Source organism: Bactrocera neohumeralis, chromosome 4, assembly GCF_024586455.1.
Source record: "Bactrocera neohumeralis isolate Rockhampton chromosome 4, APGP_CSIRO_Bneo_wtdbg2-racon-allhic-juicebox.fasta_v2, whole genome shotgun sequence".
NCBI lineage: Eukaryota > Metazoa > Arthropoda > Insecta > Diptera > Tephritidae > Bactrocera > Bactrocera neohumeralis.
Genome location: NC_065921.1, coordinates 80555904 through 80581544, shown reverse-complemented (window position 1 = coordinate 80581544; position 25641 = coordinate 80555904). Strand labels below are relative to the sequence as shown.

Below are 25641 nucleotides of genomic sequence, written 5' to 3'. Positions count from 1 at the left end.
TCTTCAACGCAGTGCTCTGTCGAGTCTATGCTGGTAGAGGGGAGGTCCGCCACGCCAGAGCCTCATGACGCAGTAAGGCGACCGTAACGTCCCAATGCGGCACGGTGATGGGAAGGCTCATTAGAATACAGCCGAATTTACCCTGGATTTGGAGGTGGCAGCTCTTGGTTGCCTTATGTCTTACGGTTAAGCCGCAACTGTCCCTGCACCACGATAAAGTGCCTGCCATTCGCAGAGGTTCGTTCGGAATACTGTAGCAGATTAAACTCCTACTTATCCAGAATCGAGCCGATATACCAAATATATGACCAGCATGCAACGAGTCCCCGCATGACTCTAACCATCTCTTTGTATGCCCAGCTAATCCTACACATGTGACCCCAATCTACATATGGTCCGACTACGTTGAAACAGCATATCCGGGAACGTTCCGGTTAAAGAGACTTAAAAATGAATAAATGCCTCTGGGGAGCCAAGAAGTTAGATATTATAAATTCTTGCATACATAAAGGCAAATTTTTTATTTAGAATAAATGAAAAAAATTAAATTGATTTTTCAAATACATTGTAATAATATAATTTATCTAAATAGAAACTATTATTTAACTGTGTTTCTACTTATATAATTTTTTCTTTAAATCTGAAAAAAATGGGAAGAGTGTATTTATACTTTTTAAGAATATTAAAAAACGTATTTGCAACCCTGGTTTTCTTTTTTGCTTCAGCAACAGATTTGACATTTTAAAACTTCATTGGGTACATAAGGAGATAAAAATGACAACAAAGAAAATTGGAAGAATTGGAAAATTTTAAGAGAAATTTAAAGATTCGAAGTGTTTTTAACTAATAGTGCATAATTAAATTGAACTGTGTTAGTTTATTATGGAACATTAGTTTCTTTTCGAGAGGCTATCTTAAGTACTGAAAAAAGTATGTAAAAATCTGTTCTAATTGATTAGCTTGTTTAGTACATAATCGAATTACTAATAAAACTTGTACTTTTATGTGAAGTCATAACGCGACGAAATGGAACAAAATTCTGTGGATCCATTTGCCTCAGAAAACAGCGGAACTGCCCGCTTTGTGGATAAGTTAGTTGATAATGGTTTAGCGGGTAGCGGTGGTGCGTGCAGCAGTAATAGTGCAACTATAAACGCCACGCATGAATTTCAAACTATGAAACCGGGCTTGGGTCAAAAGCCTGGCCAAACTTTAGGAAGAACCGAAATACCGCATAGTGAACTTGTAAAGATGCTATATTTTTTGGAGGGTGAACTTCAAGCTCGCGACGTTGTAATTGCTGCATTAAGAAATGAACGAGTCAAACAATATATAACGCAACTGCGTTCAAAACGTGTGCAACCAAATGATCCATATGCGGCAATTTTCCGTGATAAAATAGCACTAGCCGGCAATATGATATCGCGAGAATCATCCACACAAGCGGCTCAAGCAGAAATGGAAGTGCGACAAATAATTGAACAACAAATGGAGCAACAATATCAAATGGTTAGCAAACAACGTGCCACGCATTTGCGTATGGTAAACATACTTACGGAGTCTTTGGAAAACAATCAGCGCATGTTGCAGGAATTAGAGGAAGAAAAGCGAAAGCATGAACATGACACTGCTCAGGGTGATGACATTACCTATGGCTTAGAACTAGAGAGAACTAAGTTACGACAAGAGTTGGAAGAAGAACGAGCGCAATTGAAAAAAATGGAAAAAGAGATGAAAAAGCTGCAAGAAACTTTGGATTACGAACGTAATCGTCAAAAGCAAATAGTTCTCTTGCTTATAGCTGAACGTAAAAAGATTCTCATGAAGTACATTGAAGAGGGTTAGTACTTGTTTGGTTACCAATTTTTAGGCTAAAGCCGCCTTATTTAAATATTATTTTATATACTTTAACATCTTAGGTAAACGATCAGAGGACTTGGCGCAAATACTAGCAGAGGAGAAGCAACGTTCCGATACTATTGCGGAAGGTCTCGAAGAAGAGAGTAAAAAGTCATTACGTATGGAAGAGGAAATAGAGAAGCAATCTGCTGCGTTCGAAAATGAACGCAAAACATTCAAAATGACCGCTGCCAAGGAAGAGACACGGTACTTATTTTGGTCAAGTTAATTAAAATTGTATAATAATTCTTTGCATTTGCAGAGTTAAAGAGCTCGAACAAGAGGTAGCGTTGCTGCGTGCTGAGAATGAAGCTTTAAAGAAACAGCAGCAGATATTGCAACAAAGTGTGGCGGCTGGTGTGAGCGGAACACTTGTTGGCGGTGCCAAAGCTAGAACTCTTAGTGGTGAGCGTGCAACATAAGCATACATATTATAGCATATTTACATAAATTTTAATTGAAGAATTATTTTTATTTCAAGCGGAAAAATTTTGCTAAACTCTTCTAACATTATTTATTAAAGTCAAACCAAGTTACCCTCTTCTAACCCAATTTATAAAGGTGACTTTATTTATTAGCATTTTATCACTTAAAAAAATCGCGGCATTATTTTCATTAACAATGTATAAGGTAATCTCTGACTTACAACTTTTATGTTCACTATATCGTCTTACTTAAACTACATATACCTTATAATGTTAATTGTTTATTAAATGTCAGTAAATTTTGTGTCACATGCTTTATTAGCGGCATTTTTCATTTGCATCGTTTTTATGCTACTTTTCCTTTTATACACGTAATAAATTAATTTATAAATTTGTGTAAGAAAACTAAAAAATTTCTATTTTACAGATGATGCATGTGCCACACCAATGGTAAATATTGCGAAAATCGTGCAACCAACAGCGACTGTAACTAGTGTACCCGTTTCTGGTCCAACAACCGGCATTGCACGTGCGCCCGGTCAGACATTGCGCAGCGGCGTAGGCAACGCACTGCCCGCTATAGCAGTAGCACAATCAGTTGCAACTGCCATACCGCTACAAACAGTTGCATTAACCAATGCAGGCAATATAATCGGTGATAGCACAACAACTGTAGCTGCTGCAATATCAGCAGCAATTACCTCAACAGCAAATAATTTAACAACCGGTAGTGTCGTTGGTGCTGTTGGTTCGATTGTAGCGGGTGCACCACCATCACCATCGCCTGTGAAAATGCAGCCGACAGCAACTATACAGCGTGCACCCGGCGGTAAATATGCAGCTTTGGCTGCAGCTGCTGCCGCATCGCACTCGCTGGATCAGACGGCGACGGCGCCACATCCAGTGCCAATTGCTGTACCACCCGTTACAGTACCACCAGCTGGCGCACGTGGTGCACCACCACCTATACCCCCCAATAAACCCATTGTACCGCCAAAGCGTGAACCATCGTTGTCGCGTTTAAGTTCAATTGCTGTGGCTAGTGCTGTCTCCGGCACGGTTGGCGTAAATTCAGCTAATTCGGTTGGCATTTCAAACGCTACATCCAATGCAAAATTAAATTAAATACGCTATAACCGCCAACACTGTACGATAATACTGTTTCCAAATAAGCAACTTAATAGGAACGTGAAAAATCTAAGATTCACATATAAAATCGATATTCAGTTACACAAAACACAAATACAACAATTATGCATGTGCATATATGCGTAAGTTGACATAAATATTCACTTTCTCGGTTCGTTGAAAATTAGACTAAAAAATTAATAATAAATAATTCACATTTACCTCGGTTCTTATAAGAGCATAACCAGTACGCATTACCATATTGTTGGTATAAATGTTCTCAATTTTACTATTATGCAAGCTTAGCTGCTTACTCCGCAGCTTGTGAAATTCATGTAATATTATACATATTTTATTTTAAGTTTCTTGTACAAGACGGGTAATCGTAACATATAAAGCTGGTTTTGCATTTGTTTTCTATTACTGATCGGACAGTAGTGTGCCTCACCAAATATTGTGAAACTCGTGCAAGCAACAGTAGTGTTCCTAGCTGGCGTGTTGACTAAGCTCCGGGAATTTTTTTTTGTTAAATTTATTTGACTCAAATATTAGAAAACTCTTATTAACAAGTAATTTTCGATATATTTTTTTCAAAAGTTTTGTATTTTTTATACCTACGATCTTGCTTTTATATAAAATATTTACATTTAACAAAACAAACAAATATCTACCCTGTAGTCACTATTATACTCTAACAAAAGAAAATCGAAACGTAATCATGGCCATATATACATAGTTGTATAATTAATAACCGCTAAAATATATATGCGTTAAAAACTGCAAAATTCTAGTATTATATATAAACATACATATAAATATTAATTTCGAAAGAGAAAACAATTAAAAACGAAAACTTAACTGAAAGTAGTAAACGCTCTACGGGGCGAGTGAAAAACGAAATAAAAGGCAGCAAAAAAAATTGTTAATGAGGCAATGCATCAATGCGCTAAAGTATTACACACGTTCATACACGTAATTACAAAGCAACTAAGGATTATATGGTTACTCAAACCAACAAAAATGAATTACGGTATTGGGTATTACACACACCGCATCTATTGTGTGAAAATTTAAATATATGTTAAGCTTAATAGGTGGAACGTTATATGCCCTTTTGTTGTAATTTCTTATAGTTTGAATATACAAAAAAGAAAGAAAGTTATGTGGTATGATTTTTAAATGATAAGTAGTTCTACTCCTTTACTTTAAGTTTATTTGTTTAATGGTAGTATACTCGCCCGTTGTATATTTAGTTCTGTATTAAGTAATTACGAAATAAACGTTTGGAAAGTTTCCAACGAATTGTCAGCCTATTTTGACACACATGATTTAATATGATCGTAATATTGAACCACTTGAATTTATCCTACCTACATTTTTTATGTATTTATAATTATTAAGAGATATTTACTGTAAACAATACTAATAGTAACGACGACAGAGCCAATGTAGAAGCCGACTAAGGAACCACAATCAGAAACAACTTATTATTTTTTATGTCTAAAAGCGGCGTGTAAACAATTTGTATTTAAGGTTTAAATTTTAAACAATAAATATGAATGATAAATAGTATTCAACCCATAACAGTGTTTTCAATTATAATAGCGCGTGATAAATTGCGTGCGCAGGCCAAACGTAGTAAATTGATGATTTCCTCAATATTTTCGATGCGATAGTCTTTTAGAATGTTGATTGGTTCCTATAAAGAAAAAAATATTATAAAATAAATTAATTATAAAGAAAAATAATAATAATTATAAAAAAAATTATAGTTATAAAAAAAAATTATAATTATAAAAAAAAATAATAATTATAAAAAAAAATAATTATTATAAAAAAAATAATAATTATAAAAAAAAATTAACAAATAATTAGAAAAAATAAAATAATTAGATAAAATAATTAGAAAAAACAAATAATTATAAAAATCAAATATTAAGAAAAAAAAAATTAATTAAAAAAATAACAAAAAAACTTAAATATAAAGTCCATAATCTTGAAATGTAAACAACATACATCCGGATACTTTTCCAGACGCTTTTTCTTCTTATCTATCAAGGGCACCAGTTCGGTTTCCAAGTGCTGTAGTATGGCGCAAGTTTCTTTGGAGAGTATTTTTGGATCCTTCGATTCGAGCAGTGGTATGGAATCAATGAGTAGTGAAGGCCAAAAACTGAAAATAATGCAAAGCGTAATATGTTAATAAATCTAACAAGCTAATAGCTAATTTTCCTTACTATTCCGGTGTAATCTTCGACTCTAAGAGATTGACCAGCAATTCGGCAGCAGGCAAAAAATCTCGCTTGCGATAAAATTGATAGAAATCAAAATATTTCACTAGAAATACTAAACGTGGCGATATGAACATTTTTGCACCAATATTTGCAATTACATCTGGGCAGAGCATATCACCGGTTTTGGAATAGTGCTGTAAAAAATAATAATTTTACAATACACAATCTTCTAATAAATGAAAAGAAAAACACATACGTTTAATAGAAAATCCGCTATCGTTGTGACATAGAGCGTGTCTTTCGAGCGTATAGCCCACTCTAAAGCGTTTCCATAACGCTGTTCATCGAGTGATTTCTTTGACTGTATTTTACAAATGTCTTGCTCTAGAAAAACAATAACAAATTTATACAAGATAAAATATACATAAGTATATGGCTTTTTACCAGCTTCGAAAAATCCTTCCTTTTGTGCGATGCCGATAATTTTCAATGCCTGTTTCTCCGTGCGGAAGGGTATTTTCGTGAGCAGTAACGCTAATGCGGCTTGACCTTCAAACGAGAAAAATAAAAATAAAATGCAATTGTATAAATACGCTGTGCAACTTACCCTCTTGGCCACAGTGGTCCAGATAGTCCATGCCTAATTGCCACAAAGAGTTGCGTGTCATTAATGAGCTTCCAAAATCATAAAGCAAAGAGTCACGCAATTTTATGCATTCACTAAATATTAAGTATATTAATAATTATTTGGATAATATTTCGTTTCATAATTTTATTTTCCATGTAATGCTTACTTGACTTGATTCTCGCCCACTACTTGCAACTGTCCAGCATTGTAGAGCAAGTCCGTGAGATGTGTGACGAACCACTGATTATCTGCCATCAGCTGTATTGCATGAATAACTTGATGCATATCGTTTTCCATGAGACTAAGTATAACACGATCTAATTGTTTCATTTGCAACTCATTACTGTTGTGTCCTTTGAGGCGCGCCCAACGCGATAGCCATGTGTTGGCTGCATTGCCCAATTCGAAATGCTTGCATGCATTATTTGTGTAGAACAGATAACCGGGAAAGAATTCATACCAATATTCGGTCTCTTGTATTTGTGTATTCCACATTTGTGTATCACCTGTTACTAACTGTAAACAAATTTTTTATTTTTTTATTCGTATATTTATTGATTTTACGCACCTGAATTAGTTCTTCTAGGTTTGGTTCAATGGCGAGAATATTTGCAGAAATTTTTCGTTCGGTATCAGTGAGCCAATACTGCCACTGCGAACGAAATTTTTGTATTGAAGTAGCACCATGCATCTAAAAAAAATAATAAATAGCTATTATAATCATATGAAAATATTTCCGAAATGCTACTTACACTATAAGTGGGCATGGTTTTCAATATTTGATCTGTTAGTTTGAAGTGAGGCGTTTCAGCTTGTGGGTGTAGATGTAGCAAAGCACGTGCCACATCTACTTGCCCCTGCATTATTAGGCCTTTGAGCGCTGGCCAATAATCATCGTTATCACTTGCTTCTCGACCTAATAAAAGAAGATCAGTGGCCATACGTTCCGAAGCAGGAAAATGAAAACGTATCCAATCGAGAAGTTGTGGGACTACCGCATTGGATGGTGTTGGATCCAGAAATAATATTTCACTTAAATGCCACACACATTCAATGGAATAAAATATTGAAATGTATTGTTGATTTTTAGCTTGTGCGTAAGCATCTTCAGCTTCTTCTGCGCTTGCCATAGCATCTTGCAATTTTTCAAGACATGCTCGTATAATACTGCGATAAGTACGCGAAATTTTTATGTATTCTGCTTTCGAGCCGCGTTTTTTAAGCTCTTGTAGTGCTACAAATGTGGAATTCGCTTCGGCCACAAGACTACGTAGGATGGGATCATCAAAGACAAACTCTGGTTGTAACATATGTATCAATACGTCATCTTTGCCGGCAGATTCAGTTGGAGCATCTCTCGTATTACTGGTAATTGGTCGAAAGGCAGATAAAGCAATTTTGCTACCAGAAACAAATTGACCCGTGAGCGTGTTGGCATACCGACTGCACAATGGGTCAACTACAGCCTAATAGGAACACAAGCGGAATTATTAAATTGGTAATAGTATTATATTAATGTATGAAACTGCTTACAAATATGGCTGGCTGGTCTTCCTGCATTATTCAAGATTATTGTTTATTTCCTTATTTTTCTTGATGCCGGACAAATGTAGACACATTTGGCGCTAGTACTTTTGACAATTGAGGTACAAAAGGGTTGCCATATTATGTATAATATGTGAACACTTCAAATTAACTCAAATAAATGAATATAAGCTTTGTATTTGTTTAAATTTTTTCAAGTAGAAATTATATTATAACTACTGTTATTAGTAGTATTAGGAAAGAGTTACTTTTTTATTTTTTTTAAATAAGTAGAAAATACCAAATTCATATAACATTTTCTTGAACACATTTTTCTTTAATCTGGCTAAGCTAACACAGTTAATTACAGTACACAAATTTTGAATTACCAATAATTAATGTATATGATTAACTAAATTAATTAAAAAACGGTTTTTTATAGTTTTTTTATAAAGGAATTAAGCCAATATGTTTATTACATCTTTTGATTTCTCTAAATATCGTACTCTAATATTTTAATTAGGTGTATTGCATTTACATTTATAACTAAATGGATGAATTCAATTTGATGACTGAAGTAATTTTTGTATCATTAGATACATTTGAATGAAATTGCTTAGCGCAACCCATTGAAATAAGTCTCTTTGGAAATGAAGAGTATGGCGCTCCCATGAATCGAACTATTAAATCATCATCATGACTTACAACCTTGACATCGAATGAATGATTGAGAATTAGGGCATTTAAAGTACGAATACCATTTTCATGCAAATCAACAGAGGCCTCTGGATTGTGCATAATATCTGCTAGTCTACATAGTACTGCTTGAAATGGAAAATGCTCCGTTGACCGTTCACAATACGCTAATTGCTTCAGCATGACATTTTGATAATTGCCATAATCGACATAAAATACTTTGAAGACTTTAGCAGATTCATCAAAATCCATTATTTTAGCGCGATACCATAGTCCATCTTCATATTGGGCCCGAACCAGATCGTACAACAGTGGTGGCTTAGTCAAATGCATACTTTGCGGTATATCATCATCATTCCATATAAGCGGTTCCATAATATTTTCTGGATCATTTATTTGCGCGTGAAAATACTCAATATGCCCCACATGTGTAACAGTAATATTTATCATATGACCGGCTGAATAACGTGTCACTGGCGAATAATCATCAATTATAGTTCTTGTAGGTATATTGTCTTTAGTCCATCCCTCTGGTTGTGATGGACTATGCTCTAGCCGACAATTGGCGCCCTTGAAACAAGCACCAGTTTTCGGATCATAAAAACGGCAAAGACGTTTTTCGTCTTTTGGGTTGTAACCTAGAACCGCTTTCATTGCGTTGGATGTATTGAGTGGTTCTTCAGCCAAAATATCCATCTCCTCTGCGGTCAAACCATTGGGAAGACCCTTCCTCTCGGTAAATATTGGATTGTTGGGTAATGCAGACAGAGGTATAGCTTCATCACTGTCATCAATGGTGAATTCCATAGTCGTTTTAAATGGATTTGTGTTGTTTGTTTTATCCACATTTTCTTCGCTGTTGTTTGGAGTTTCTATTGATGCCGGAGAGGGTGTCAATGGTGTTATCATGGATGTTTCTTCACAGACTTCCAAAACCAATGTACCCTCTCTGTCTATTTTAGATTTTAAGATGAATGTTGTGCTCTCATATTCCAATTCTTGTAAACATATTTGCAACTCCTTATGCGGTATATTCTTTTGACCATTGATTCCCGTCAATTTGCATAACATTGCTTGGGCAGGTATACGTTGTATTTCTGTTGGTAAACGGTAGGTCACGTCTGCTTCTGTTATTGTGGCTGTTTCACCAAAGTCTAATAGTAATACTTGTGTTTTATTTTCGTTTGATTTTATGCGTATAGCACGGAGAATTGTATTATCCAGTACAAGACCAAAAACTTCATCTTCCGCTGGAATTCCAGTATGCTGCTTAAGATGGATCATACTCTTCAAATTTGCGATTTGTTGAAAGTCTTTAGACTCCGCATCACATATATAAAAATACAGCGCATCCAAGTCAAGAATATAGGTAACTGAGGCTTTTATTAAACCTCCTACTTTATATATTGAAATGTCCTTTTTGAAATACTCTACAGCGCACGGCTCTTTGTCTATATCCTCATTTTCTTCAGCAGGTAGAATGGATAAATTTTTATAGTCGTAGCTAAGTTGCTCCTCTTCCATGCACATTTTAGATTTAATATGTGCTTCCCGCTCACATGATTCCAATGCCTCAAACAAGGTACGCGTTGACTTTTTATCCAAATCATTTACAAATAAATGAAAATTAAATTTACGAGCGACTTCTAGCATGTTCGAAAGTATTGTGAAGTATTTGTCATAGGCCATCATAGCGATTGCATTCCGTTGTTCAAGCGCTTCTTTGTTTTTTGTAAATTTATCATACACTGCATCTATTTTCAGCAGATATATCGTAATACTCTTCTTCACATGCTCAAGCTCTTCCGCGTGCATTTCGTACAATTGTTGTAAATCCTTCAGCATTTTATTATTGCCTCGTCAAATTTAACCCCCCGTGTTAATAAAGCCAAACACAATTTTTGTAAACAATAGCAAATTGCACGTTTGTTTAGGTTTCGTTGCCACCTTTTCAAAAATATTTTTCTAAGATTTGCTAGTGATGACAATACAACCCATAATCATATGTATGTATATAATCGCTTAAGAGTTAAGTTATCATTGATTAATGAAAATTATCATAAAATTAAATTTACAATAGTAAAATATGTTTTTTTTTTTGTATTACTTTATATATTTATTGGGAAAATGTTTAAGAATTTAACTTTATCAGTTTGCATAGGTCCACATCGACTTCTTTTCTGAAGACCGATCGGTCCATTTTGCACTAAGAAAACTACCATACCGACTGTTAAACTACGTTGCCCACAATTTAATCGCTGGGTCTAGAAGGTCACAGCCTTACCGCTTTCAGGATAATTGCAGAATGCCTTATAATGTCTTCAGAAGAACTTATATGTATGTAATCAGGACCTCAGCAATGTACAAGGTTTGTCCGGAAAGTAATAGGACTGATTTTCTTCCGCCGCGACAGGCCTTCGGAGCGTGTTCCTAGCTAACGAACGCGCTGCTGGTCAGTTTTCTCCGAGCACCTGGAGGGTCAGGACAAACACTTTCGCGCATGTGTTTCTGTGAGCGTTGCAACCCGAAAATGCAGCGTTCGTTAGAGCAGAGGTGCGCGAAACTCGGAAAATCTGCGACAGAGACGTTTGATATGATCAAATAGGCTTACCCAGATGTTGCTTTAGCAAGAAGTGATGTGTTTCGGTGGCACGAGGCCTTTTTGTAGGGTCGGGAAGAGATGGCTGATGAAGACCATGCTGGGAAACCTGCGACTCCGACAAACACCGACAAAGTTCAAAGTTTTGAACTTAGACCGCCGACTAAGTATTCGTTTAATTGCTAAGATGTTAAATTTATCAAAATCTTTGGTTCATGACATTGTGACAGCGCACTTGAACATGCGCAAGGTGTGCGCGAAGATGGTCCTCACTTTCTTGTGAACAGCTAAAAACCAAGGCTGGTATCCCAACACTTCCGCAGCCGTCCTACAGCCCAGATGTGGCTCCCGGACTTTTTTTGTTTTCTTGCCTGAAAAGCCCGATGAAAGGCAAGCATTGTGAGACGAAAGAGGGGATCCAAGCAGCATGCACCCCTGCACGCCATTCCTGGTGGAGGTATTAGCTGTGAGTGACGTTCTTGAAGCCATAGTGTTACTTATAGTAAAAAGAACAAAGAGCTAACAGTCAAAACTCCCACTTAACCAGTCTAGTCGAGAAACATCGATGACAAGTGATTTTCCTTTTCTAATTTTAAAACCTCCATACGCCTTTGTAAAACCTATTCAAAATAAAAAAAAAAAACTTTTTCTTTTAACAATAACATTTTAGTTTTATTTTACAATAATGTATTTACATTGCAGAGGACGACGTCTTCTTTAAATGTTTACAACGCTATTAGACCCCTGCCGCCAGCGCCTAAAACAGCGGCTGTTGCAGACGTTGAACTCGAACCAACGAGCCGTCGCATAGTTTGCAATTCATCGCGTAGGGCCATAACCTGCGCACGCAAAATCGAGTTCTCTTGCTCGAGTATGGCGGCTCTGAATGCAATGCGATCTTCGCGTATTTTTCGGGCATCACGTGATTTTTTTGCTGCTTCATTGTTTCGTTTACGTCGTTCATAGTATTTCTCATCTTTTTGCTCGTCCGGTATGGGGCGCTTTTCGCCGCGTGAACGTCGATGCAGGAACGCAGGAAATACACCGACTCTATTCAGCTCCATCAAGGGAAAGTCGGCGATGCTGAGCGTATGATTTGTGGGAGAAATATATTCGAAGGCGGGTAAAGTTGGTTTATTAGCTGTCAAGGCTCCGCCGGCAATTGGTAAGAGACCAATCGTTGGCAATGGTAACGGCAAGCTGGGGTTGCTGCAGAGTGTTTGTGTTGTTGTTGTAGGTATAGTAGATATTTCATGGCCGATTGTGGCTGTTAAAGAAGAACCCTGCATTTTTCCACTTTGTACGTTGTCGTCGTATTTTCGGCTATCTATGTGGGTCTCAACATCAAGAGAGTCTGTAGAGTCTGCCATCGATAACGGTTCAATAATATCCAATAACGGTGACTTGGGTGGTATGGAGGAAGAAATAGCTTCGTCTACGTTGACATCGCCAATATTCTTCGTCATGTTGTAGTAACTTTGCGCATCTATTAAATGAAAAATGTAAATTTACTCGAAATTTTTTTTTATAGAATAAGTTAAAAGTGTCAGTATTCATAATAGATCCTTTATTTGACTTCAAGATACTTCTGCTTCTTCTTAATTGGCGTAGACACCGCTTACGCGATTATAGCCGAGTTAACAACAACGCACCAGTCGTTTCTTCTTTTCGCTACGTGGCGCCAATTGGATATTCCAAGCAAAGACAGATCCTTCTCCACTTGGTCCTTCCAACGGAGTGGAGGTCTTCCTCTTCCTCTGCTTCCCCTGGCGGGTATTGCGTCGAATACTTTCAGAGCTGGAGTGCTTTCGTCCATCCGGACAACATGACCTAGCCAGCGTATATCTCATACAGCTCATCGTTCCATCGAATGCGATATTCGCCGTGGCCAATGCGCAAGGGACCATAAATCTTTCGCAGAATTTATCTCTCGAAAACTCGTAACGTCGACTCATCGGTAGCTGTCAACGTGTCAAAGTTATGACTGTTAACAATGACGTGAGAGCCAAGTCGCGAGTGCGACGACTGTTTGTTTGAAGACAGGAGATATGGCTCAAGCAGCTCACAACTTCCGGTCTTTGACCAAGTATCCTCTGGGTAGCCTAAGAACATCCGTTCGAAGGCGAGCTAAAGTGAGAAGGCGAAACATCCCCTACATAGGGTTGTGCGCTGGGTTTGGGACCCGCCACGTAAAATGACGCATGCCTTGAAGTTGTTGCCAATATCATTCCCTGTCTACTCCTTCTTCCTTGCGGAACAGCTCCTTTATGGTAAGAGGACCCAACGCGATGAAGCAGGCTAACTCATCAGCCAGTTCATTCCCGGCTATATCTTTGTGACCGGGCACTCAGATAAGGTGCACTTTGTTACGTTCCGATAGACTGTTCAGCCGCTCTTTACCCTCCTGCACCAGTAGCGATTTGACCTCGTAGGCACACCTGTTAGACTGTCGCTAAGTATGCTTTTACGTTATGATAAACCATTCTCTTCATACAAATTCAAGGTGGTTCTGATAACGGATTTCATTCAAATAAATCACTTGAAGGAATTCAGAGACCATGGAAAAGCTTCAAATTGTGAACTTCATACAAATATTTCGACACCAGTACACTTATTGGTTTACGAGACAGTCATCAATATTCTAACTATGTAGTGTCAGATACAGAACAATTTTTAAATTGATTTTCGCGTTCATTTATACTATAATTGTAGGGAGCGTCAGTGGGCTAAGATATACAAATTTGACAGATTTCTCTTTCTCCTATGGTAAAGTTAATGTTGAATCTGGAGTAACGACAGGTACATGAATTTTATTGATTACTTTTTCGCGGACAATTGGATGGACACACTTCCATAAAAAAACAGTTTTTTTACGGCGATGTCGGCTTAATTTCTGGTTAAGCACATCTTTTATCTCGTCGCACTTGCGACTTGGCTCCTACGACACTGTTGACAGTCATAACTTCGAAGTCAAAGATAATTTCATCTATCTTGGGACCAGTGTTAACACCAACAACAATGTCAGGCTCGAAATCCAATGCAGAATAACTCTTACCAACAGGTTTTACTTCGGACTGAGTAGAAATTTTAAAAGTAAAGTCCCCATTTATTGGCCACGGGGAATATCGCATTCGATGGAACGATAAGCTGTACGAGATTTACGAAGACCTTGACATAGTTCAACGAATTAAGAGACAGCACTCTAGCTCTGAAAGTATTCGACGCAGTACCCGTCGAGAGAAGCAGAGGAAGCGGAAGACCTCCACTCCGTTGGAAAGGCCATGTAGAGAAGGACCTGGCTACACTTGGAATCGCCAATTGGTCCCAAACTGCAGGAAGGAATAACCACTGAATAATTTTATGTTTAATTTTTAAATTTTCGGTGGTTTTTGAGTAGTTCAAAAAGCGTTCGGAACCCCAATTCGTTGCAAATAAGCGCAGTTCGGTAATTGGATTTCATATTCGAAACTATTATAAACCGATTTTCCAATAAGCACTGGTCTGATTTTAAGAGAAGATAATATCCCAGAAACCACGTGAATTTATTACAAAAGCGTCGTAGTATCTTTTCCGTAATATTTTTAAAACATGCACTGTACCCAAAGTTGGATCCAAAGGTGAAAAATGCGTCGTGGGTTCTGGTTAAATTTCGAGACAACTCTTCGACTTTCACATATTCTTCTTCGACTGTCACTTATTCTTCTTCGAAAATTAACACAAAAACATCAAATTCAAATATTTTTCCGAATTTTCACCTGTATTTGGTAGCATTAACCGATTACACGTGCGTAGAAGATGAAGCGTTGAAAACGATAAAGGATCAACCGTATTATTGAAGCCGTTATGTTGCAGCGAAGTGTTGCACATGCTCAACGATCAGCTTGTAACTTTTATTTATAAATTTTTTCAGTCACTACTTGCAGTTTTCTTTCGTTTCCGAGTCCTGCTCGTCCTGTTGAAGTTTTGCTACTAAACAAAAACCGTTAGTTGCAATTAACTTGCAATATTTACCAACCCAGCGATGACTGAATAATTATCACAAGGAGCAGCGATATTTTTACTAGCATTCTATTGCTAGCTCACCAGCAGTACATACATACATACATACAAACAAAGTGTCCTGTGAAGCGATTTTAACCTATATTATATACAAATGTGGATTTATTTGAATGAGCTAGCTATAAATCGCTCTCATTGAGGGGGTGGTGCTCAGCTAAAATTTTGCTTCACATTCACACATACATATGGTATGTATTTATTCTCCTTGATGGCGTTATGTTTACATACATACATTTCTATGTATTTATACTGGTTTGTGTCAATGTTGCTTGGCTTTCAGAGTTCTGATTCAACCAATCACGCAATGTTGACGGTAATTACTCGTCGAAATGCATGACACTTTTCATGCTGAATAACACTTATTTGGTTGCACGGTTATAAGGACTTTATATATAACTGGTTATACGTCCATTTATACACCCACGAAACTTCGTTCGTTTCAACTACACATTGGTTTAAAACATTAGACATGGACGTGTACGAAAATTTCTTAATGGGGGTTGGTTTCTTGTTTGGAATGCTAGTTATTGAAAATATCGGTAAAATAAATCAAATCATGTAAACAGTGTTACGATCCCCAGGAGCTAAATATTTTGTACACTGTACATTGGTCCTTTGTGATACCGGATGGAATTTAGTTGCAAGATCCAAGAGGAGTAGTCATCCTTTAGGATGCCTTTGTTTGAAGCGAATTATAACAGATTATGAAGCCTTACTATCGATACCTCGATCGTGCATCATACCGTTGGTAGCCCTATATGCTCCATTGTTCTTCTGGTGCCTTGCTTATACATTTTCTGCAGTCTGTGTTGTGACCACACATTACCGTGTGTCGCCATCAGATGTTCCAGTTAGTCTTTTCAATCATGTTCCTACAGTATTTTCTACTGAGTGCTAGTAGGATTTTGATTTTCTTTACCATGCTTTTGTCGAGATCGTCGCATATGCATGGGTTTCCCAATGTTGGCTGACACGTCTGGCCAATATGAGATACGATGTTACTGCCTTGATTACTGCTTGGCTGTCTACGTAGATGTTGACTCTGGAATTGTCTGCAAGTGCATTAGAAGACAGCTCCGCGGCTTTCGCAAACAAAAAGACCTCAGCTTAGAAATATACTGCAGTGGTCCGGCAACTTAAACGGTTGCCTTATGCCTAACTCTGGACAGTACATTCCCGCACCTACTACATCGTCCATCCTTTAAACAAGTCTGAACAAAAAGAGCTCAATATATGAAACGACAACTTCAAGCGAATACGTTTATGGTGGAATCACGGTACGCCGGTAAAAATGGTAGCCAAGCTGGAATGGACGATCAGGTAAGTTTTGCTATGTGTTTGGTGGATTTTGCATGGTGTTATCTACAATGATGACCAAACTCTTGATTCGGATCTGTCTTGTCAAAAAATTGCAGCGTCTGAAGCGAGAAATCGTTCAGAATCGGCCAGCTTTGGTCAATTAGAGTCGAAATGAGTACCAACAAGGCAACGCTAGGACACATACATCGTTAGTAAATCGCCAGAAGCTTCGTGAACTTGATTGGGAGGTTATCATGCATCCACCTCATGGTACGACCTGTCACCGGCTGATTACTACCTGTTACTGACTGTGGCGAGTGATTTTGTAGGTGAAAAATTCCTTCAAGAGATACTCGTGAAAATATCCATTGTTAGCAAAATAGGACGAGGAGTTGCGAAGATGAAAAATTATGGTGTTTCAGCTTCTTACAGAAATCTATCGTAAAAACATTCCAATCGAATGAGTTATCCCTCCCTCGTCTGGAAATAAACTATGAAGAATTAAATTGTAAACAACCGTAACTCTCTTGTACCCCTCCAGCACCGTCGTACGCCCATGTTAGTTACCATACGCGTCTCTAATGCGAAGGAATGCCTACAAAATAAACGCGGCATATATGGCTTTGCAATAGAATAGAATGTCGAAACTGACTGTTTTGACTTTTCTGTTACACACTATATCTTCCTTATAGTATATTAGGTAATTTTGAAGCGGATTTGTGTTGTCCACCCATATCCAGGGGGTTGTTTAAAATTGCCTACTGCCATCTTGGTTCAGCAAGTTAAATGACTAATCTCGTTAGAAATGCACAAATGCAGCAAAGTTTTCCAACTGGCTTGCGCACTCATACACATTAAATTAATGTTATAACATGCCATTAAGAATTCAGAGGGAGGTTTACATACATAAGCGTAAACTTATATAAATCTCTACCGATTTGGCCAATCAAAACGAAGTTTGGTGTTTTATGTACGAGAATACCTATGTATACTGCAAGAACTATAAACATGTTACCGTGGTTTGGAGAATGACATCCAGAGATAGCCATCAGCGTAGGTAACGGCGAATCGATGACATTTTGTGACTGTGATTTGGTGCATAGGTCAGTCACAGTATACCTGAAAAGGCTTTTGCTTATGCATATTTTTTGTAGGGTTTCCGATGCTTCGTTCTGGATGGTGCAAACATCGTGGCAAACTTAATATACCCTGTTCAGGGTATAAAAATGAGTTATTGAACTCAACCACAGTACTTTTTTTCTAAAGTTTTCTTCAATTACCAGATAAAATTTCAACAAAGAAACTGTCAAAGGGTGGTACTTAAAAAAAAAAACACGGACACTTCAAGTTTAATGGGGAATGTTTATTTTCAGTCGAAAGAACATATGTATGTATATACATACATTGGGAGAAGGAGATGAAAATTATCTCTTTCAAATGTTGGCCGCGGCCACGTCTCAGATGGTCCATCCGTTGAGTCCAATTTTCGATGACTCGTTCGAGAATTCTGACTGGTAACTGGCGAACGACACTCATGATCTTTCGGTCCAAGGCCAAATCGACTTTAAATATCCCCACAGGAAAAAGTCTACCGGTGTGATATCACACGATTTTGGTCGGCAATCGACCAGAATAAAACGTGAAATAATCTGGTCACCGCATTGTTCTGTCAACAAATTCATTAAATGATGCGACGTGCAGGAAGAGGCACCGTCTTGTTGAAACCAAATGTCGCCGAGATCGTGAGCTTTCACTTCAGGCATCAAATAGTTGGTTATCATGGCGCGATAACGGTTGCCATTGACGGTTACGTTCTCACCGTCATCATTTTCGAAGAAATATGGACCGATGATTCCACCAGTCCACAAACAACACCAAACCGTTGTTTTTTCTAGATCAAATGACAGCTCTTGACTCTTTTTATGTTGCTTTTCGTCCCAAATGCGGCAATTTTGCTTGTTAACATAGCCATTGAGCCAGAAATAAGCCTCATCGTTAAACAAAATTTGGCTGGAAAACGTCGGATCTTCTTTTCAAGAGCCCATAAAGCGAAGCAATGTCGGTTGGGAAGGTCAAGTGGCTTCAGCTCTTGCACAAACTATTTTGTACGCGTTAAATTTAAGATCTCGACGTATAAGGCGCCAAGTCCTTCCATATGTCAGTCCGAGTTGCTGCGAACGGCGCCGAATCGATTCTCCACGTTCTTCGTGTACACTCTCAGCTACGGCTGCTATATTTTCTTTACTGCGTGCTGGACGTGGTCTATTCGGTCGAATATTAACCGATAATGTATGGTGTGCTGCAAGATGGGTGATGGTGATACCAATAGTACGCTCAGTAGGCCGATTATGTTAACCGTAAGTTGAGCGAAGCGCGCGAAACATATTCTTTACAGATCGTGAAATTTCGTATTAAAGTTGAACGATTTGTAAACGTTGCTTAGGCGTAAGTCTTTCAGTGATGAAATGCCAAACAAAACTGCATAAAAATAACACAACAGCTTGACGCGATTCACGCATGATCTGCCAAAAAAAAGGCTATTTGCCTCTACTTGGAAAAGAGTATATGACTAAGCGAGGTACTGGTCGTACTGGGTTTTCATCTTTTATGTACCTTTACAGGAAGAATCTCTAAATACAGAGCGGCATTTAATTCACTCCGACTGTCGAGTCTATGTAAGCGGACTCTGATTTTTTGGGGGATTGGTTCCAGTTCCTACAACGACGGGAACCGAGTGGCATATGTTGTACAAATATATCAATTTCTTAATTATAGCTAATAATTGAAAAATCAGTATCTATTACAATACTATTCTAGGTATATATTAACTCGCTGTTAAGACCGCCTAGTCAATTCGAAACGTTTCTAAGGAACATAAATGACACCTGAAGAAAACTTTATAAAAATTAACATATTACTTAAGCAATTATATACAAATGAACATGTATTTTTTACCATACTCTTGCTGAGAATTTGTCACCTGTAACAGTGCCATTGCTATCATGGATCGGCAAGTGTAGCTCAAGTGACAACTCATGGTGAATCGGCAACTCTAGACTGACATGTTGCACGAATCGTCCTGTGAGCTTGCTGTTCGATTCAATCCATTTATAACGCAATATTAAATAATATGTATAAGTAAATTTATTAGTTGTCACAAAAGTTTTGCTTTTAACCCTTTTATTAGTCATTTGAAAATTTTATATATAGTACATACATACATACATGTGTATATACTTGGTACTTAGTTGCGTGCAACGTGATTATTTGAACGTTTAGTGGAATTATCTATGAAATAGTTTGACCCTAAAATTCACAAACAAATATTCAAGGGGATTCTAATAAATTAGCTATAAACAATATATATGTATAGGGTTCTTTTTAAGAGTTGTAGATTTGACTAAAGCGATAGCTCTCAAACTAACTGCCATAATAAGCACATTTGCTTGACATTTATGCTCGTATTTAGTGATGCCATTCAAACAATTACGTCGTATACTGTTTATATATCGTGGAAATTTATGTACAAGTATTTCAAAAATAAAATTTTATGCCACAAACCGAAATTTATCGTAGATTTTTGCCACCAACTATTTCAAGAGATGAGGTATAGGTCTGGCATTTATTTTCGGAAGCAGCGGCAATATAAATGAGCAGCGCTTCTATATTCCGGCTGCGAATGTTTTTTTTCGGTACCTTTGCTTCCAGAAAAAGATATTGCCTGGTGTGCCAGGCAATTCGAAAGCTCTGTTCGTTCATAGTTTATTAAATGGAACATGAAGTGGTGTGTTTTTCGTAGTTTTGAAGACCATATCTTAACCTCAAACCGATAGGTCACTTAACCATGACTGATGGTATACTACTAACAAGTAGATATTTATGAGACGCAGTCTCTGTAGACGACTGTGTTTCATTAAAAACATGCCCTTTATCCGTAAAACCACACCCTATACTATATATGCCGGTATATGAGTATGTAGAAATTTATGTGCAAATGCAAGCGAGTAAACATATTGCTTAGATTAAATTATTAGACGCACTAAAATAAATGCAATAAACAGATTAAATAATTTGATTTCAAAACAATCTTTGATTGCTACGAATTGCGAAATTTTTTACATCGAGGTTATGATTTCTGTACTGCAGTTTTGCATCCTCTAAGCGATTGTTTATGACTTTCATAATACAATTCAGTCATTACTTTTCAGGAGTCTTCTGACGCCAAACAAAACTATTTGTGGTTTGTATATCAAAAGTGCTGAAAGTTCCAAGTATTTCTGACTTCTAATAAAAATCATTAAACTCTTATATAATATAGAAGTTTCTGTTTGTAAGAAATTCATACTCTATGTAGGGCCAAGGGTCTGTCTGATTGCGATACTCCAATCGTTGTAAATTTTTCCAAAGCTTCGTTTCTATGGATGCCGTTGCAATCTCAGGTTTATGTTCTTAAAGACCAGTGATTATATTATCGAGTTTTAGTTAGGTTTTCGTTCAACTTTCTTACTATATAACAATAACTAAATTTATGAAAAATTTCACATGAACTATCATGGCTCCTGGAGTTATGTATGAACTTTATAAGTCTCTACGTTCTGCAGTTTACCTACACATTGGAGTACTTTGTTTTTGTTTTCCATCAAACACAAAGTCATTGCATTCGCGACTTGGCTCCCACGTCACTGTTGAAAATCATAACTTCGAAGTCGTAGATAATTTCGTCTATCTTGGAACCAGCATTAATACGAACAACGTTAGCCTCGAAATCCAACGCAGAATCACTCTTGCCACAGGTGCTACTTTGGACTGAGTAGGCAATTGAGAACTAAAGTAGTCTCTCAACGTACAAAGACCAAACCAAAGTCACTCATTATTCCCCATATAGCAGATATGGTGTGTAGGCATGGACAACGTCATCTGTGATGAGTCGTACTTAGGATTGTACGCGGTTCTGCGGAAGATTTATGGTCCTTTGTTTATTAACAACGGTGAATACCGCAGTCGATATACGGCGACATTGACAAAGTTCAGCTAATCAAGACACAGCGGCTGCGCTGGCTGGGTCATGTTGCCCGGATGGAAGAGAACACTCCAGCTTTGAAGGACTGGCCTGTTAGGAAGAAGAATATGTTGTTCTTCAAGTATGCTTACGAAATTCTTCGAATAGATCATTTACTGAAATGCGCACTACTGCCAATGAGAGGGTTAATATTTAACTGAAAATCTTAGAAAATCGATTGATAAGATCTTGAAATATTTACATAATACTCATAATAGCATAATATTTATACTGAATGTGCATATTACAACTAATTTTTTATACTACGAAAGCGTTATGATTTAATAATATGTTATAAAGGGTGCTATCAACGAGCAACCTTTGTTTTTAATAAGTTCATTAAAAGAGAAAAGTTAGTTTTATTGATTTTGGTGCTAGGTGAGAAAGAGTTATACGAGTAAAAGGGTTTTCAAGAGATGACCATTACGATAGCGTCTTATAAAGGATTATTAATCTCATTTAGTATGCCTTTTGGAAGTCGTGGCTGATTTATGAAAACCGTACCAGACAGCAATATAAAGGATTATTCATCTCATTTAGTATGCCTTTTGGAAGTCGTGGCTGGTTTATGAAAACCGTACCAGACAGCAATAAAGTCTAGAGAGTCTCTTCACGACTCTACATGCGACGCAGTACCCGTCGGTGGAAGCGGAGGAAGAGGGAGACCTCCACTCCGTCGGAAAGGCCAGGTTAAAATCTCCAATTGGCGCCAAATAGCGAAAAGGAAGAGCGACGGACTGTTGCTGGGTTATTTTCCAAACTGTACTCGGCTAGATTATTTTCCCAACTATACTTAACATAAGTGTCATTATAGGAAAACATATGTATGTTATGATTTTGATATGGTTTTTTGGATCACCCTATATAAACACATAAGTATAAACATAGTAGATACCTGGAAAGAAGAAAATTTTAGGGAAATGTTTATTATCATTGGCTTTACCTGGAATTAGAGACACATATTCCTCGAGCTCCAGCTAAGAAAAACTAGCTGCCGGGCTTGCTTTAAATACAGTCTGTTGCGGCAACTGTAAAGTAAAAGTATATAAACCGGAAATAGTTAGAAATTTATTAACATAAAAATAATTTTTAAATTTTTGTAATATCTTCACTTTACTGTCGAGTCGCCACAATGAAAACTGAAATCTTCTTAATAGCATTATTAAGTGCAGCAACAATTAGTGCGCTGAGTCTTGAGGGTTACAAATGTAGCGACCACGTTATATTGACTGGCGATCTTATGACGCCAATACGTACGGTACGTATCTGTGGTGTGCCGGACTATGCGGCGCCGCCAAGCTATGTTAGCTATCAAACTTCAACAGGAACTGAGAAAACAGGTAAGAACTCTTAGTTTTTTTTTCAAAAATTATATTTAATACTGTGAATTTTTATTTCTAGCGTATCCTTTGATGACCCTAGACGGTTTTTTCAATAGTATAAATTCGGCCAACCCATCGTTGTCTTCAGCTTCTGTTCCACCTCAGTTAAGCTCGAACGAACTGCAGCAACTGTCTGCAGTGATTTTCCAAGCGGTGCCAATATTAACGCGATTTTATGAAGCACCAAAACATCCTTCAAGCGGCGACATAGATCTCAACTCAAGTGATTTAAAAGAAAAGTATCAAGTCGTCGAACAAAAATTAAGTTCAATTGCTGAGGACGCTTCACAGACGAAGCGCTCGTACGAGGAAGCCGCCGCGTCTGTGAAGAATATATTTGATGCTTTGATGAATACGAAAGCGCAGAGAGACATTGATGTCAACGTGCATTTCGAACCCTCCTTTGAAGCTTTGTTAAAAAGGTTGCTTCAAGTAGTTACAGTAGATATGACTACAGAAAAACCTGTTGATGTTCAAACACCAAAACCCACAGCAGTTTCTAATGAAAGTAATTCCGATGAAAACGATAGCGAAGAGCATGAAAATACTGAGGAGACTACGGAGGATTACAATAGTTGGATTCGTTTGCATTTCGGACCAGTTACAACGACGCCAACGACGCTTGAGGAAGCTACCGAAGATTATTCTGACGAGAGCTTTTACTCAACAGGTGATGAAAGTTCGGAAGAACACTCATTAATTGCACAGCAGTTAAGCTGAAATTTATTTCAACTTTGAAAATTGACATTTGCACAAATAAATTAAACTTAAGTACATATATTATAACTTAGATATGTATAACCTAAAAAAATTAAATATCCAAAAATGCATAAGTTCCTCTCGCGAAAGCGCCATCCAAAGCATAAAATTAAGTTTCACACGAGGCTCAAAAATTTATCACAATATAATCTAGTGCTACGTAAGGATACAAAAATATTTTCATTTGGTAATAGAAAACAAAATGTTATATAATATATGTAACTAGCATATGTAAAAATTATTGTTGAGGAATTTTCTAGAAATACATATGTACATACATTTCAATATACATTTCAAAATGCTATTCATTCTTTCCGTGACTCTTTGAAGTTTTTTGAATTGAAGGAATGGTTGAAATGGAGTTTACGCAGTCGATCAAGCGCAATTTCGGCCTCGTCGTTTCCGTAACAGTAATCTTAATGTTAAAGCTCTGGAAGGCAAATTGTTGAAAACATCGATAAAGTAATGGAAATCGTTGAGTCTGAACGTCTGCCAGCAATTTTTCGGTTTATTTAGAACTAAATGTTGCACTATAAACTGGAACGATGTTTGGATGCCACAAGAGTTAACGGAAAAAACACCTCATGGACCGAATTTCCATCAGTGAATTGCTGCTGAATCACAACAAAATCGATCAATAAAATATCATGTCGGATTGAAGCGAATGGTCACTTTTAGCACCAGTGGATCAGTTACGATAAGGTCAAGAAAAACGGTCGTGCTGGAATCGCGGTGAGACTAAGCTAAGTTTGGCTGTAGGTAGGTTTCTTTTGTTATGTGTTTGGTGAGATTGGCAGGACATCATCTACTATGCGCTGCTCTCCTACGGCCAAACTCTTAATTCGGACCTTACTGCCAACAACTGGATCGTTTGAAGGAAGCAGAGGACATCGATAGTGACTCGCAAGACTCCGTGAGCTTTGATTGGGAGATTCTTATGCATCCATCCACTTGTTACCAGGTGATTACAACCTGTTCTTGTTTATGGCAAAAGATTTTGCTGGTGAAAAAATCACTTCAAATAAAGCTTGTGAATATCAAACGCCCGAGTTTTTTGCCAACAGGGATGAGGGTTACTATGAGGGTGACATTATGAAACTGCTTTCAAAATATCAACAAGTTAACGAACAAATAACTAATATTTGACCTAAAAAGGCTCACTTCTCTTAAATCAATGAAAAAATAATGGATCCTCTTTTACTAGACCTTATATTTTCTAAATTTGTTCAGTAAATATAAACTTTTGGTGTTGCCACTAGCGTTGCAATGTAAAGTTTATCGGTGTAGACATATTATATGAAAACATATTTTTAGGATTTATAATTTTCTCGTGAAAATATGGTTATACCACCATATAAGTATGCGAACATATAAACCTTTTTTCTTTAGATGACTTCTTAGCAAAAAAAAAAATATTTATATATATATATAAATTATAGAAAACAAGTCAGGAAGGGTCTAAGGCGAGTTTCACCCGACTTTATTCATTCTGAGTACGAAAATGTACCGTTAAAAATACGCTCTCTCTATTTTATTGATATAACTTACATATTGGCGGATATATGTGGAATAAAGTCACCATGTTTGTAGTTCGATTTCATTCATATTCACACTGTTACATAGGAATGTCAGCAGAATGTCATATACCGAATGTGGTTGAAATCGGTTGGGCAAATCTCGAGATCCATCAAGGCCCATCGTCTAATTTTGACCCTAGCTGCATGCACCGAATGTGGTTGAAATCGGTTAGGCGAATCTCGAGATCCATCGAGGCCCATCGTCTAATTTTGACACTGGCTGCATTAAAGCCCTGCCACACCATCAGGTGCCACTTTCTACTGCAAACACCTGTTTCAAATACAGCTCTATATCTTAACTAAGTGCTTAGTGATGGCACTTTTTAGGTTTTCGGCTAATGGATTTCGACTTTTCTCGTCATTCTGATCATTT

General features: G+C 37.3%; 5 protein-coding genes across 6 annotated transcripts; 2 read left to right on the top strand and 3 right to left on the bottom strand.

The window, feature by feature from the left end:
* The first annotated feature begins 747 nt into the window (after positions 1 to 747).
* Positions 748 to 5029, top strand: LOC126754973 (CTTNBP2 N-terminal-like protein). The gene is made up of 5 exons (XM_050467210.1): positions 748 to 930; positions 1012 to 1840; positions 1920 to 2106; positions 2162 to 2304; positions 2752 to 5029. The coding sequence occupies exons 2-5, from the start codon at positions 1027 to 1029 to the stop codon at positions 3447 to 3449; spliced, it is 1842 nt and encodes a 613-aa protein (XP_050323167.1). The 5' UTR covers positions 748 to 930; positions 1012 to 1026; the 3' UTR covers positions 3450 to 5029.
* On the bottom strand, positions 4937 to 7958 carry LOC126754972 (nuclear pore complex protein Nup75). The gene is made up of 10 exons (XM_050467209.1): positions 7848 to 7958; positions 7067 to 7780; positions 6883 to 7005; positions 6481 to 6830; positions 6294 to 6406; positions 6131 to 6235; positions 5943 to 6070; positions 5690 to 5880; positions 5469 to 5625; positions 4937 to 5151 (listed from the first exon to the last, which is right to left on the bottom strand). The coding sequence occupies exons 1-10, from the start codon at positions 7872 to 7874 to the stop codon at positions 5026 to 5028; spliced, it is 2034 nt and encodes a 677-aa protein (XP_050323166.1). The 5' UTR covers positions 7875 to 7958; the 3' UTR covers positions 4937 to 5025.
* Positions 7959 to 8305: 347 nt separating this feature from the next.
* On the bottom strand, positions 8306 to 10464 carry LOC126755640 (uncharacterized). The gene has a single exon (XM_050468351.1). It carries the CDS (start codon positions 10377 to 10379, stop codon positions 8385 to 8387), a length of 1995 nt encoding a protein of 664 aa, XP_050324308.1. The 5' UTR covers positions 10380 to 10464; the 3' UTR covers positions 8306 to 8384.
* A 91-nt stretch (positions 10465 to 10555) lies between these two features.
* On the bottom strand, positions 10556 to 15138 carry LOC126755641 (hepatic leukemia factor). 2 transcript variants are annotated; one of them, XM_050468352.1, is made up of 3 exons: positions 14889 to 15138; positions 11829 to 12619; positions 10556 to 11753 (listed from the first exon to the last, which is right to left on the bottom strand). In XM_050468352.1, exons 1-2 carry the CDS (start codon positions 14998 to 15000, stop codon positions 11859 to 11861), a joined length of 873 nt encoding a protein of 290 aa, XP_050324309.1. In that variant the 5' UTR covers positions 15001 to 15138; the 3' UTR covers positions 10556 to 11753; positions 11829 to 11858. The 2 variants fall into 2 exon arrangements, with proteins under 2 accessions (XP_050324309.1, XP_050324310.1); XM_050468353.1 differs by lacking the exon at positions 14889 to 15138 and adding an exon at positions 14733 to 14878.
* Positions 15139 to 22581: 7443 nt separating this feature from the next.
* LOC126755121 (uncharacterized) lies at positions 22582 to 23999 on the top strand. The gene is made up of 2 exons (XM_050467458.1): positions 22582 to 22890; positions 22952 to 23999. Exons 1-2 carry the CDS (start codon positions 22683 to 22685, stop codon positions 23650 to 23652), a joined length of 909 nt encoding a protein of 302 aa, XP_050323415.1. The 5' UTR covers positions 22582 to 22682; the 3' UTR covers positions 23653 to 23999.
* The last annotated feature ends 1642 nt before the right edge of the window (positions 24000 to 25641 follow it).

Coding starts and splice junctions, on each gene's coding strand:
- LOC126754973 (XM_050467210.1), top strand. CDS start 1,027: ATGGAACAAAATTCTGTGGATCCATTTGCCTCAGAAAACAGCGGAACT. Junction 1,841..1,919: donor CATGAAGTACATTGAAGAGG/GTTAGTACTTGT, acceptor TTAACATCTTAG/GTAAACGATCAGAGGACTTG. Junction 2,305..2,751: donor CAAAGCTAGAACTCTTAGTG/GTGAGCGTGCAA, acceptor TCTATTTTACAG/ATGATGCATGTGCCACACCA.
- LOC126755641 (XM_050468352.1), bottom strand. CDS start 15,000: ATGTGCAACACTTCGCTGCAACATAACGGCTTCAATAATACGGTTGAT. Junction 12,620..14,888: donor GTTAATGCTACCAAATACAG/GTGAAAATTCGG, acceptor TTCATTTAATAG/ATGCGCAAAGTTACTACAAC.
- LOC126755121 (XM_050467458.1), top strand. CDS start 22,683: ATGAAAACTGAAATCTTCTTAATAGCATTATTAAGTGCAGCAACAATT. Junction 22,891..22,951: donor AACAGGAACTGAGAAAACAG/GTAAGAACTCTT, acceptor TTTTATTTCTAG/CGTATCCTTTGATGACCCTA.
- LOC126755640 (XM_050468351.1), bottom strand. CDS start 10,379: ATGCTGAAGGATTTACAACAATTGTACGAAATGCACGCGGAAGAGCTT.
- LOC126754972 (XM_050467209.1), bottom strand. CDS start 7,874: ATGCAGGAAGACCAGCCAGCCATATTT. Junction 7,006..7,066: donor AAACCATGCCCACTTATAGT/GTAAGTAGCATT, acceptor TATTTTTTTTAG/ATGCATGGTGCTACTTCAAT. Junction 6,831..6,882: donor ACCTAGAAGAACTAATTCAG/GTGCGTAAAATC, acceptor ATTTGTTTACAG/TTAGTAACAGGTGATACACA.